The sequence below is a fragment of the Calonectris borealis genome, chromosome 2, assembly GCF_964195595.1.
Source record: "Calonectris borealis chromosome 2, bCalBor7.hap1.2, whole genome shotgun sequence".
Classification (NCBI taxonomy): domain Eukaryota; kingdom Metazoa; phylum Chordata; class Aves; order Procellariiformes; family Procellariidae; genus Calonectris; species Calonectris borealis.
In genome coordinates, this window is record NC_134313.1 from 39,701,031 (window position 1) to 39,715,198 (window position 14,168).

The following is a 14,168-nucleotide window of genomic DNA, read 5'->3' on the forward strand; positions in this document are numbered from 1 at the left end:
TCTTTTTGTGAGGGAATAACTGCGCAAAATGACACTTCAATAAAAATAAAACTGAATACTAAAAAAGCCAAAGTGCAAGAGGAAGGTAGGTGTAGGAGAAAGACTGCTACGTTCCTGGGTGTAGTCATCCAAATTATCAGATGTGCAAATGCTGCAAGTTACTCCAGTCCCCGTTTCTGATTTGCTTCATCCGCCAAAGGGAGACTGTTGTTAATGTGTCCTTTTTGTTGCTAGAAATTTTCCAGTAATTTTAGCATATATAAAAAAGCAACTACTCTACATTCTCATACAAATAAGCTTCTGCAACAAGAGAGTGCGCTCGTCTTTAATATAACCAGAAATAAATTACAATGTTGTTTGTCTGAAAAATTCTAGTGTTATTAAGAAAGGTCTCATTTTTGAAACTGCTTTCCTTTAGTTTTTGACAACACAACACAGTGAGATTAATAAGACACTGTTGCTTCAGCCTAGTTGGTAAGCAGGAACTTTAGCTCATTATTTCACTTCTAGCAGTATTTGATATTCTCAGTTTTAAAATTACAAGACACCTTTACCATATGCCAATAGGCCAGCAAAGAATCAGATGGGACACCAGGAATCTTTTGAACCTAAATACAACTTCCAAATCCAAACCTAACTCTCAGTCCCTAATTATGGGACTGCTTACTTAATTTTTGTTAAAACACAAGTCAAAATTGCTTTAAAAAATCCTTGTTAAGACTGTGCTGAAAATTATACCTTCATGTAAAGAAATCTAGAAAGGATGTGCAATTTTAATGAGGTATTGGGGCAACATATAAAACATAAAAAAAAGTTACAAAACTAAATCAAAACAAACCATTACATTTTCTAAAGACAGAACGGGTGATTGATGCTCTACAGCTTATCACAGAGGCTACCAGGTACTGTACGCTGAATGGTACGTTGAGAAATTATTCAGCTGGTGAATGTGTAATGCATTCCTTACGTCTGTTCACAGGGGTCCAAACCCACTTCCATTACCAACACAAAAAGCCGTGAATTTTCAGCTTCTAATAACACCATTAAACTTGTAAGCTGCACCTCTGAAACTGCACCTGGGGTTCTCATATCCTCCCACTCCGATATTAAAAATATTCTGTGCATCAGCTGTTATTATGCATGTAAAAATGACACAAAGAGAAGCTTTCTCCACAGGCTTATGCTGACACCAACGCCCTTAGTCATTTAACACTACTGTAACTAACCGTAATCACTGAGAAAACCAGAACTTCAGTGGCTGAGGCCATTTAAGCTGTGTGCATTCTAGCAAGTTTTCTAGAAGTGCATTTAAGAAAGAATAAGAGTGTGAAAAGAATCACCTTTTCACGCTGTTTTTCCCAATATCTTCAGTGGAGTTACAAAAAGCTGTCTTTGAACGGATACAAAACTTTTGACAGTCTGCAGCTGTGTTCAGAACTGACTTTTGTTAGCCTGTTTGCACAGTCAGTCCCTGTTTCTGGAGGCTATAACTTGTCAGTAGAACTCCAGTCTTAAATTAAGCATAGAAGGGGATTCGTACAGCTGGAAGCAAAGAACAACTCAAATCTCCTGGGATCACTCTTTTTAACTTTCTGCTCCAGCTTGCTGGTTTTGGTGCAGAATTGGTATGTGCCCATCAGCCAATGTCAGTTTAGTGAAACTGAAGTTATTACAAATATTGAGAATATTCTAAATAGTTTTCAATATAATATTCAAAATACCAGAAATCGAAGCAAAGTAAACCAGCAGTCTGCTCAAGCAAGTCAAACCAATTTAATCTGCCTCTCCAGCAGAGTGACAAAACCTGTAGCTAATGGGAACACGGTACACGTGACATAGCTCGTCTTCGCTGACACTGCCCTTCTACACGGTCCACCCTGACACTACCACAAACAAAATCACCTATCCCACTTCATCTGATTGACTTCACCGACACAAACCCAAGCATCTAAATTAGGAGAAAGACCAGGCTGTGTTCCTTCTTTTCAGTGAAGAGAAAGACAACTTCAAAGAATAACTTGAATAGCCTGCCGTCTTTCCCTTAATTATTGACTGTGAAATTAGCCTTAGGCAACTACTCTCTAGGATAAGTCTTTAAAGTTAGGAAAGATGAACCTGGGCCACAGAGTAGATAAAGCTACTGCAATATGGGTGCAAAAATGGTTAGAAACCATTCCCAGAGGAGTTAGCAAGGGTTGACAGGATATACTAAATATCATTCTTCACGTCTCTTCCAAATCTTGGACTCCCTCATTCAGAGAATTTTCACTGTTGACCTGACTGTTTTTGAGAGCATGCTTATTAAATTTGCAGATGACAGAGAGCCAGGAAAGACTGCAAGTATATTGAAGGACAGGACTAGTATTCAATCTTGACCAACCAAAAAAAATGGGTTGAGGAAATCACAATGCACTCAGGTAAAGGCAAGTGCAAATTATCCCACTCAGGAAGGACTGAGTGGGTGGCTCAAAGTTCTGCAGAAAACAATCTGGGGGTGCAGGGGATGGCAAACCAAACAGGAGTCAAGGATGTCATACTGCCACAAAAATTCAACCAAGCCCGATGCAGACCCAGGGCAAGGCAGAGGGAAGGGACACACCAAACAGGGACAGGAGTATGCTTCAACTGGGCTGCCAGATGTCTGGAAGTCCTATGGAAATCTATAGTATTCACTCAGACAATAACTCTGGGTAGAAAAAAGGGATGTATCCGGGTATGCGCCAGAGAAACGGCACATGCCAAAAACAATGCGTAAAAATGTAGTTACTGAGGATATAACAAATGAAAAGACATTTTCCTGTCTTTAGAAATAAACCTTGCCTTTTATACCATGTAACTTCTTCAGGTAAGAAGAAAAGCTAAAAACTTTCTTGTGCTTGTCTTGATCATGTACCTGTACAAATAAGTATTTCCTGTGTTCTTAGGGTGTTTTCAAAGTACAAGCATGCTAACACCTTTGAGGATCCTTATTTTCTGTTTTGTACAAGAATGTGGGAAAAGCATCCTCTTCTGTTCAGACTGTCCAGTTCTGCCAGTGTTAGCTGGCTGTGCCCCAGAGTGCTTGCGGTTAGCCCAGCAGAATGTCTTGCTGGTGTACCTGTGTGATTTCATCCTCTTTTCATAGTAACCAGGAAACTAAACTAACTCCGATTTTGTGATCTTCCATCTCTCCAGTTTCACATGAGTGCCCCTCTTTGCGATCAATCCGGTCATCAGCAATGCTGCTTCTTTGCTAGACAGCACCCTGAAAATGAGAACGATGTGTAAAAGACCTTAACTGTAAATGTGAAAAGTATCATTGAAACTTTATTAACGCTCCCTAAATTTGAATAAATTCTGATGTGTAGTCTCTATTAAAGGCTGTACCTGCCATGATAAAGAAGCCACAATACACAAGGCTGACGTAGGTCAACTATGGCACCTCATGATGTCATATTACGCATTTAAGAAGAGCAGCACTGTGGTGCTCAAAGAACTCCACGGTCCACAAGGAAAACAACATAATTCAAACAAAATGCTGTGAATGAACACTTTGGTGTTGCTATACCTCCATAACAAAAATAAATAAAAACCTCTTTCACGTGCTACAAGCTCTTAACTGGCAGCAAGAGGAAACAGCAGACAGAATAGGCAGGATATATAAGGCATAGAACATGTATTCTTTTTGTAACAAACGTATTTAGGCTGAAAATATGTGACTTACACCGTAATTCTAAGTCTTTGTCTAGCATCCCGATGTGGGAGTCTTCCTCGTAAACTCATACAAGAAATCATCACCTGGCTAATATTAGTAACTTATGTATTTATTAAAAACAGTAATTTGTGTCCTGAAAGCAGAACACTTATGGAATCAGTCACTGCCTGGAAAATGTATGCTTACTTCGCAAGAATGTATTTCAGATTCCTTAAAGGTGTTTATATAACATTAATTAGAGATCAAAGATAATTTGATTATTACCGAGGGAAAACGCTGATTACGTTATTTAAGGATATACTGGCTCAGACTAAGCGCTAATATGACCTTAAAGAACTAGTTTCAACTAGTCAGATGGAAAGTACGTAGAGCTGATAGCAATCATAAAACACATTATCAATAATCTTTATTTACAGTTTGACCTTGTAGGATTGAAATATATACTATGTACATTCAGTGAAAGTAAGAATATGCTCCTTTTTACTACAAAACATGATATATTGTTCATAAATTAAATTTTAGATTGACTGGAGTAAAAATCCATCCTACCTGAGTACAGAAAACTAATTTGTTATTAGTAGGAAAGAACCAAAAGTAATTTTGAAAAATGAATGGGGGGGCGAAATCCTGACTCCACTGAAGCTGGTGGAGTTCTATCAGTAACTTAAATGCACCATTGAGTTAATGTAAGCAGGCTAAATATGAGTAAACTGTTAAAGAATGTGGAAGAAAACCTGACATACCTTAATTACTGGAAAAAAAAAAAGGCTGAGTATGTTGTTTTAATGTGAATTATTATGTGCTTATTATATATTTTGAATTATTGCATGCATGTATTATAAAATCACACTGTGAATGCTCGTGACATTTTTATTTCACAAAACAGGAGAAAAACAGCTGAAGCAAGCTTCTAAGACAAGGCAGTTGATCCAGTGTCCTCTCTCATGTGTCCGTATGTCCTTGTGGCCATCCATGAGACAATGTGGGATTGCAGTTCTGCAAAAGAATGAGGTGCGTTTGTTAACTTCGTAGCTCAGAGTAAAATGGCCATCAATCCACCTCTATAAAACTTGTTTCTACAACTAGTTCAAACAGATGAAAATCCTCCATACAAACCACCTATTCTTTCCAAAATGGGTTTCTCCAAAGTCATGTCATTGCCTATAAATGTTATCATGTGAAATCTAAACCTTTCTGTCAGTAAGCAAGCACTTAGAAGAACAATGTATTATACAAAATTAAATCCTATCAATAATTTTGCATAATCTGATTTTTAAGTGGGTATAGGCACTTCATATATTATTCAAAGAACAGAAACGTTCCCTTACCTATCATGCTATATTTAGGATTTTTTTATGATGGAGAAATAAAAGATATGAAAGGATGGAAAAAAGCAGCCGCAGGGAGAGACAAAGGGAGACTTAGTCCTAAAAAACGAACCAAAGTTTTGTCCTAGCTGTCCCAGCTAATGTGGTGTACACAGCCATGGACCAGATCACCTCACAAACTATTCTCTATTTCTTCCTTGAAGTCCAACTCCGGAATTGTGTGGTTTGCCAGGAATCTCATTTTTTACCTTAACAAAAGTTACATCGTTTTACCTCTCCGTCTTGCAAAAAACCACCCCTCCACACTTTAAAAAACGAACATCAGGGATTCAAATGCCAATACGAACTCCTCCGCGTGTTGCTTTTGATAGATGATGCATTTTAAACAAAACTGCCTTTCCACGTTTGATTTTCGAGCAGCCGCGCAAGTTGCGCGTTCGAGGCCCGGCCGCACCGACCGCTGCCCCGTTTCCCGCGGAAGCAGCCGGAAAAGCCGGATCGCGCCCTGGGGAGACCACCGCCCCCTCAGCGAGGCTCCCCCCCGCCCTCAGGGCACAGCCCGGGGCGGGGACCGAGGGCTGACAGAAAACGCCGGCACCGAATCACGACCGCCTTCCCCGCCCGGGAGCTCCGACCCTCGCCGCCGCCCGGGCCCGGCCCTGGCTCCCTCAGGCCTCGCCGGAGCAGCGCCAGTCGCGGCACGTGCTTAACCCGCCCGGCGGCGGGGGGGGGGAGGGAAGAAAGGAAGGAAGGGGGGAGGGAGGGAGGGAAGGAAGGAGGGAGGGAGGGAGCGAGGGAGGGAAGTGCCTCCTCCCGCCTCTGCGCGGGCAGCGCCGCGGGGCGTGGCGCAGCCCAACCGTCCCCCCCGCCCGCCTCAGCCCCGGCCTCGCCGCCGGCCAGGGCCGCCACCGAAGGCGCGAAAAGGAGGGCGCATGCGCCTGCCGTGGCGCGCGGGGCCCGCTGGCGGCGCCGAGCCACCCTGCTGCGCACGGGCGGGCGGGAGGAAGGGGAGAGTGGGTAGTTACGTGATGACGCTCTGCGTGTCGCCAGTCGCGCGACCCACGCAGAGTCCGTCGGGCTTGTGCCTCCTTCTGGGCCAGTGCGCTCGGGGCTGTTCCGAGTGGGGGCGGGCGGGGCGAAGGCTTCCTCCCTCCTCCTCCTCCTCCTCCTCCTCCTCCTCCTCCTCCTCCTCCTCCTCCTCCTCCTCCTCCTCCTCCTCCTCCTCCTCCTCCTCCTCCTCCTCCGCCTCTCCCTCCTCTCCCTCCTCCTCCCCCTCCTCCTCCCCGGGTCCCCTCTCCGAGGGCCCGGCCCCTTCCCCCCGGCGGAGCGGGGCCGTACGGCGGCGCCTCCGCCTCCTCCTCCGCCTCCTCCCGGCCGTGCCGGACAATAGGGGCGAGCGCGGCGTGTGTCTCACCCAAAGCGGCCCCCCCAGGCCGGCCTCGCCTCCATGCGCGGTGCCGGGCAGCGGGGCTGACAGCGGCTCCCGCCGGCGGCAGCGAGGCCGAGGGAGCGGCGGCGGCCGCGGGCTCCGGGCCGGGACTCGCCGCCTCGGGCGCTGACAGAGGCGTCCCGCTTCGCCGCCTCCCCCTCGCTCCCGGCGGCGGTTCCCGCCAGGCTTTGGCGGCGGAGGACAAAGGCCCGGGGCCCGGCGCGGCCCGGCCCGACCCCCCGGGGGGTGCGGGGGCGGTGAGGAGGCGCCGGGCCCCCGCGGGGTTTCGCCGCGGGCTTCCCCCCCGCCGCCCCGCTGCGGCGAGCCCTGCGCGGGCAGGTGCGGCGGCGGGCGAGGCCGCTGCCCTGCGGAGGGTCGGCTCACGGAGGCTTCTTCAATGGAAGTATGTTACCAGCTGCCGGTGCTGCCGCTGGACAGGCCGGTGCCGCAGCACGTCCTCAGCCGCAGAGGGGCCATCAGCTTCAGCTCCAGCTCCGCGCTCTTCGGCTGCCCCAACCCCCGGCAGCTCTCGCAGGTAGGCACCGCCACCGGGCCCGCCGGCTCCCGCCTCTCCGTGGCGGCGGCGGGGTCTGCGCCGGCTCGGCGTCCCGCCGGCCCCCTGCCCGCGCGGGCGGCCCTGGCCAGCCCCCGCCGTGCCGCTGCCGGGCGCCGGGGCCTGGTTTCGGTGTCGGCAGGGAGCCGGTGGTGCCGGAGAGGTGTGGCGGGGGTGGACTGGCGGCGGAGCTGCCCCCGCGGGCGCCCGGAGAGCTGCGGCGGGGGGCGGCGGCGGGGGCGAGCGGCCTGCCTCCCCGGCCGAGCCGCCGGTCGCGCCTTCTCCGTCTGCTGCCAAATACCGGCGGTGGTGACGAGAAAATAGAGCGTTTTATAGGTTTATGGATGGCCGGTTATTGTCAAGGTTATCTTTTTAGCATTGGTTGTAATGCGAGCGGTGAACTCCTTGGGGTTTATTTCCAGAGCCAGTGAATTATTTGTTTCTTCTGTAATTTTTAAACTAGGGTTGTTTTCTAGCTTTTTAGCTTGGGCGTTCTTTGAAGGGTCTAAGTTTCCTATGGGGTTGCCAAAAGCTGCAACGACTTTACTGAAATAATGAACATGCACTGCAGTATTTTATTTGGGATGCTAAGCTAGTTCTCCCTCCAACTATTAAGACTTGGCAATCCATCTAGAAAGAGACAAAGATCCTTGGCTTTTTCATTTCCACGGTATTGTTTCCTGCCCACATTACATCAGTCACAAGATGAACTATACTGTATTTTGTTTCATGTGATCGTATTGGAAATACTACAAAAAGGGTCATTATAACTATCAGGACAAAAGGGAGATTTTTCTTTTGAGCGCTGCCCTAAATTTCTGAATATGCGTTAGTATGGTTTTCCAGCAAACAGTGATAAAATCATATTCTGACGGAAGTCTCCGGAGAAAATTTGGAATTATGGTGGAAAGCATGTGTTTTGGTGGGAAGTTGCCCAGTCTTGGCTTCTAGGGATTTACAATAATGTCTAGATTGAAAGGTCTGTTTCAGTGCTCTGAACTATGCTGTCCCTACAGAAGATGTTGTCTTCACTCTTTACATGTGTAATGATCATTTTTTGTTGTTTATGTTTTTGGGCTTACTAATTTATTCTGCTTTTTCATGACTTGCTCTGCTTCATATGTAGAAAATATAGAGCTACCAGTCTCTTCTGGCTTTGTCCCTGGTTTGGTAGCCGTGAAGCTCTGTGTGTATGTGAGCATTAGGCATGTGTATGTTTGGGAAGGAAGAATCAACAAAATAGTGTGTTAATGACCAGGAATTTGAATGCATATGGAAATAATTATTAGTAAGCAAATGAAGATGAATGTATGTTGACAACCCTCCCTTCCCCGAGTGTGAATGTAATAATTGACAAAAACTTTGTTTTTATGACAAATTAGTTTTCCATGTAGCAACTGGGGTAGGATATTTTCTACTTGTACTGCTTGATCGGAGTTGTACTTGATGACGGTCACTTTTCCATACGTATAAATCTTCCTGAAAGTCCGACCTAATTTAGCACGTTTTGTCCTGTGCAAATATGAGAAGAGTCTCTCTTGTTTGAAGCATTCATGGCCTTCTGGGAAAAGGAATAGGCAAAATGGTTAAGGTGATATATTGTATTTGTTCCTTTTCTGTGTGGTCTCCAGACTAGGTGACGCATGAAGTGTATACAAGGTTATCAAATTAAATATGGTATTGACATTTAAGTATTTTTTTTTCCAACTTTCAAGCTTCTCAGTGGATTCCTTGTTTTCTGACCAATATGCTGCAGGTATATTAGTGAGTCACAGGGAGAGGTGCTTGAATAACTTGTAAAAAAGTGAAAACTGTGTGTGTGCTTGACCAAGTAGTATTTCTTTTGAGTAAACCAGAGAAATAAACTTATGCATTAATAAAAGAGAATTAGGATATTTAAGTGAGGAGATCTTTGTTAATATCGGCCAGCTGGTTAGAGTACAGCTATGTTTTGCTGTCTTTACCTTTTTTTTTTTCCTTTCTCTGAAGTCTCCTACAGATAATAGGATGTGAATGTCTACCAGACCTACAATCACAGGCTGGTGTAAATGATGGACTAAGACACATCACCAGTGAGATTAATGATTCTATGTAATTCCTGAACCTTAATTTCACCTTGCAGGTCTCATGTAAGACTCCTAGTATTCCAGTTCCATTGCTGTTCAGAGAGGTCTGAACACTTACCACTCTGTCGTTTTCAGTCTTCTGCTTGGGCTAGCTTTGAGCAATAGGAGTAAAACTGGAGATGTGTATTAGCAAAATCAGGAAGCCGGTATGTACAGCCAGCATTTTATTGTTAATACACATTTAGCAGATTTTCTTAAAAACGAAGGTCTTGAAAATTGAATTCACACTTATAGATTAAAAGTGAAATAATTTAGGCTTAAGACATTTCACGCTTATCCTTTCAGCAAGGAGTTATTTTACATGGGAAATACAGGTGAGACAAATGCATGCTACATTAGACATAGCATTTAATTGTGACAATGCTAAGCAGGCAAATATTTATCTCTCTTAATATGTTAAGTGAAATTTCCATTTATATTTTGTTAAAGTTTCACTAAATGGGTTCAAAATGGGCTCTGTGTTGCTTTTTTAAAGCTTAAATAAAGTGGTGCTGGAAATTACCTCAAGAATTCTGGTCTACTCCTCTCAGCCCCAGGAAGGATAAATTGTACTTACAGTATTATTAGTAGATGTTTGTCTAATCTGTTTGCTTAATCTGTTTTTTAAGATACAGTCTTCTGAGATGCGGTGAGCTGACATAACTCATTATTGCTGAAGGTTAAAGTCCTGACATTGGGCATGTATTATTACTACTTCCTTTATGCCATCTCTGATGCTTGTCAGGTGTTTGCTGATTCAGTTCACTAAACCAGCAGAAAACTAACACAAGCAGGAAACTGGGTAGCTGCCTACCATTTCTTTGAATAACATAGGCTTAGTGAAGTTTGTCAGAACTGATTTAAAGGAAAGGATGGTACCACTAAGCTTTTGAAACCCATAAAAGCCTCAGATAATAGAAATTATGCAATCTTACTAGGCAACTTAACTGTTGTTAATAGTGCTTAACTGTTCTTGTCCTAAGAAAGTTCTTTCCTAATACTGAATTTAGATCTTCCTTGTGGCGATTTACACCTGTTACTATCCCCAGTAAATGTAGAGAAAAGCTTAGTCCTTTTCTCTTTGCAGTTTTCTTTTATGTATGAATTATTTCCCTGTGGTCATCTTCTCTTTAATTTCAAAGTATTAACAGCAAAAATAGTAAAAGTGAATCTGTTACGTGGAGGTTATTTGTGATATTTATTGTTCAAGTCCAGTCAAGTGAAAAGCTGCTATTGTATGGGTTTATACAATTGTTTGACTTAATAATTGTCTTTGAACATGAAATAATTTTAAATGCTAGTGTTAAAAGCTGTTTTTAAGGGCACTTGAATGGGTAACTGTTGAAATGACTAGGACATTTCACACTGGTGAGATTGAATTTAGGTTCCCTGTGAGATCAAGTGGATGTTAAGTAGTACGTTTAGCATGTTCATTGCAAATGTTACAAAACGATGTTTTTTAAATTAAAGCTGAGCTTTCAGAGGACGATTTTGGATTTTTTGCCTCATCTGGTTTTTAATCTGTGGTGTTAACAGTAGTAAAAAAGAGTTTCTAAAACTGTTTGTACTTATTTAGTGTGAAAATTTTTAGTCTGCCTTTTTTTAATGAGTAAGGGTTTATAATGAAAACCATTTTACAAACGTAGCTGCAAGCACTTTTAGATTATGTGTGCTGTGTTGCACTCTCCCCCCTCAAAGTTGAATTGTGAGAAGCATATCACAAATGAGTAAGAAAACTGCCTAACCTGCTATTTTTGACTCATTTCTATCCTTCTACCTTGTAACTGATTCTGCACTCTCTAAAGTGCCTCCAAAAATGGCATCAGTAGTATCTAGTTGCAGAGTCTGAATAGAACTGGCCTTTCTGTCCTTAAATGTTTGAAATTGATGATGGTAAAGGAAGGTATCTCCTAAGGATGAAATTGCATGAAGAGGGCATGGAGCAAATAATAGAAGACTCCATTTGAATCTCAGAAATGTAGGCACTAAGTCTCTACCTGAAGTACCAAGTGTACTGAAGTACCAAGTACACTACCTGTGTACCAGTTAGTACCATGTACTGCTACCTGATATTTGATCTAGTTCATGATCCCTCTTTATTGCATCTCCATTTCATGCATTTAAGCAATACAGCATCATGCTTTGTGACTCTCCATGTTACAAACACCTGAACAGTAGACTACAGATCATGCACGTGAAATCCTAGATTTAACTTAAAGAGGACACAGTAGGGGAAAAAAGTCACTAAAAGCGGCTGAAGCATACTGCGCTGGTGGATTCTTCAGTGAAGGGTACGTGCTTCCTCTGAAAAATGTATTCCTCAACATCAGCCAAGTGCTTTGGCCACCTTTTGCTGTGCAACTCCTCTTTTCAGTGTTTGTCACCTGATGTGATCCGAACATGTTTCGCTCTGCATGTAGCATTACAAGTTACAAGACATAGTTGAGAGATGTATTTTTATGGTCTGAACATAGGCATTGGTCTTTAATCCCACGGTTGCACCTTTTTGCTGAGAAGTGTTGTCATGACCTATTTTTCCCTTGCAACTGCTCGTTTCTGCTCCTGCATTTTCCTCTTAGTTGTGTCAACTTCTTTTTTTTTTTTTTTTTTAATCAGGTTATTTTTCAGCCCTGGCTGATTTGTAGTAGAGTTTCACAAATGATTGTGCCTGTTAGTAAGGAGGAAGCAGTACGCCACAATGCTAGACCAGGAGTAACGAGGGGTGGGGAGGCAGAAGAATGCCTTGGGTTGGCCCTGCTATTGAATGTGGAACCTTGCCCTAAACCCCTTTCTTTTGTCAGCCACTGTTTTTTCATAACTTTTCTTTTATACCTTTCTAATCCTCTCCATCAGTGTTTCTCAGTTGCTTCCTCTTTTATTGGCTTTCTCCTGCCATTTCCCATATCTCTGCTGCATGAATAATTAACAAGTCAAAATAATGAAATAATTTTCATGATGTGATTCCTAGCCTCTGGAATTAATTCTGTGTGTTGCTGCTATGCTTGCCATTCCCTTCATCTTGTATTTATTGTGTCTGGTTGCTGAGATTGCATCTATTCATATGAGAGGCAGAGACTGACTCTACGCACAGCACAGACAAGTTATGATTGGGGATTTCATGCACTACAGTAATTTTATGTGGCAGTTCATTTTTAAAATGCTCTCTGAGTTTTATGACCAATTAACTTTTTCATATGTTGTAGTGTAAAGCAACATTGGTACTTTCATTCTGCAAAAGGTCATAGCAACTTATTTCATGCCTATAATTGCCTATGTAAGATCTAAGCAGAATAATAGTTTAAAGTCCCCATTAATTAGATTGTCTTAAATCATCAGGAGTCAATTCTTCTTTGTCCAGATTGTGTAATAGTATGTCTTGTGCTTTGTATGAACCTCAATTTTCTGATGCTATCTTTAAAGAGAAATTGGTTTGAAAAGAGAGATTGTAGCTATATGCCCCTTAAGTTGTGAAATACTGAATTTTAACCATAAAACAATTTAAAAAGAAGTTGGCATTAGTATATGAATATTCAATATTCTATGTGAACTAACAATGTAGTAATGTAATGCAAATACTGGTTGTTGGAATTAGAAGTGTTTTGTATGGGATGTCAGTTTCAGCAGCTTTTCTTTAAAAACAAAACAAAACTGTATTTGCTAAGTAAGTCCGCTTTTTTTAGATTCCTTGAGAAAAGCAACAGTATCCAAACTGCGTTAATTCTGAGTCAGTATGGTAATATGCTCAATTATGAGGTAATATAAAGTATCATAAAAATAATGTAATTTTTTGACATTTCTGTTGTTCTGCTGTTTTGGCATGTGTAAAATAATGTTGAGGACATCTGCAGTTTGAATCCTTATTTCTTCAGTTCTTTTCTGCAAAGCCTGTGGGGGGGAAAAAGCCCTTGTAATAGTTAGAATGGTGATTTGTTAGAACAGTTCTCCGTCATGTCAATGACCATTGGCTTATTGTTTTCTTGTGTTTCCCTCATCACTCAGTATCTACAAGTTTCAACTTGTTTTCTGCTAGAATTGTAGGTTTCTGAATATACTCAGTCATTTTCTAGCATAGAGGATCTCGGATTCATTGACACTATTTCCAGGTCCTGTCAGGCTATGGATCATGTATAAGAAACACCTTTTGGATTGGATTAAACCTGTTGTATTTGCCTTTCTTAAAAATTCACTGAATCTGCATGGAAATAGTGAGTAATTTGGCAGCTCAAATTAGATTCCCCCCCCCCGCCCCGAAGTGTGAAACCAAAGTCACTTGGTTGTTCTTTACTGTGTAAATCTTTGTTAACACACATCAATACTTTCCACATGTGAATTTGTACAGTTGGGTGTCTTAAGATGTAAATTCATGTATCTCCTTATATGATTAAAGGAATGTAGTATATTCTGTTAGTTAGAATGTCCTTTCCTTGTAAATGAAGGACTAAGCATGGGCATGCTAAAAACTTGAAGAGTTTAATCTTGATCTCGGAAATCATACTAAATAATGCGTTCAGTGCAAATAGTCCTTTGTGTGCATTCACAGCTAAATGAAATGTTCAATTCTACCTGAGAAAATTCTTTTGTATAACCAAATACAAATGCTTGATGTGTGCATGCACATGCACGTAGGGTCTTACAGGAAGCATGTGTCTGGGACCAGGAATTGAACGTAGACCTCTCAAATTCCAGTTCAGTGTTATGCACAGAAATCCTCATAGGAAAACTTGGAAGACTTTGTGTTTCATTAGATGTGAAGTTTTCCTCAGTTTGTTCCGATTATGTCATTAACAAGTAACTGCAGCGTAAATAAGCACCCCATGTAATCCAGCAAAGCAGCCTGCCAAAGACAAAATACTTTATAATAAAAATGCAGTTCTGGAAAACTGGATTTCAGGGTTAGTTGGGGAATTGTTTATTTGTACGTTTGCATCCTAGGTGTATTGTAAGGAATTTGTAGCCAAATGTTTTGTTTTCTTTCTGGTTGAAAATAAATTTGTGGCTGTTATCTCACCTTCCCTGCCCTCCTCCCTTCCATACCCTGAGAATTTATTATTTCTGTTAC

General features: G+C 42.6%; 1 protein-coding gene and 1 long non-coding RNA gene across 6 annotated transcripts in view; one reads left to right on the forward strand and one right to left on the reverse strand.

Moving 5' to 3' along the window:
- Nucleotides 1-4,530: 4,530 nt before the first annotated feature.
- LOC142078737 (uncharacterized) lies at nucleotides 4,531-6,041 on the reverse strand. Its single transcript, XR_012672337.1, has 2 exons — nucleotides 5,135-6,041; nucleotides 4,531-4,690 (listed from the first exon to the last, which is right to left on the reverse strand). It is a non-coding gene; the product is annotated as an uncharacterized LOC142078737 (long non-coding RNA).
- Nucleotides 6,042-6,298: 257 nt separating this feature from the next.
- Nucleotides 6,299-14,168, forward strand: part of PDE7A (phosphodiesterase 7A) — a 78,718-nt gene continuing 70,848 nt past the window's right edge. For 3 of the 5 annotated variants that reach the window (XM_075141742.1, XM_075141739.1, XM_075141744.1), the window contains exon 1: nucleotides 6,300-6,986. In XM_075141742.1, the coding sequence (XP_074997843.1) occupies nucleotides 6,849-6,986 (138 nt within the window). In that variant the 5' untranslated portion in view covers nucleotides 6,300-6,848. Of the gene's footprint in view, nucleotides 6,987-14,168 lie in introns of all 5 variants that reach the window. The other 2 variants (XM_075141738.1, XM_075141741.1) reach the window with 1 other exon arrangement.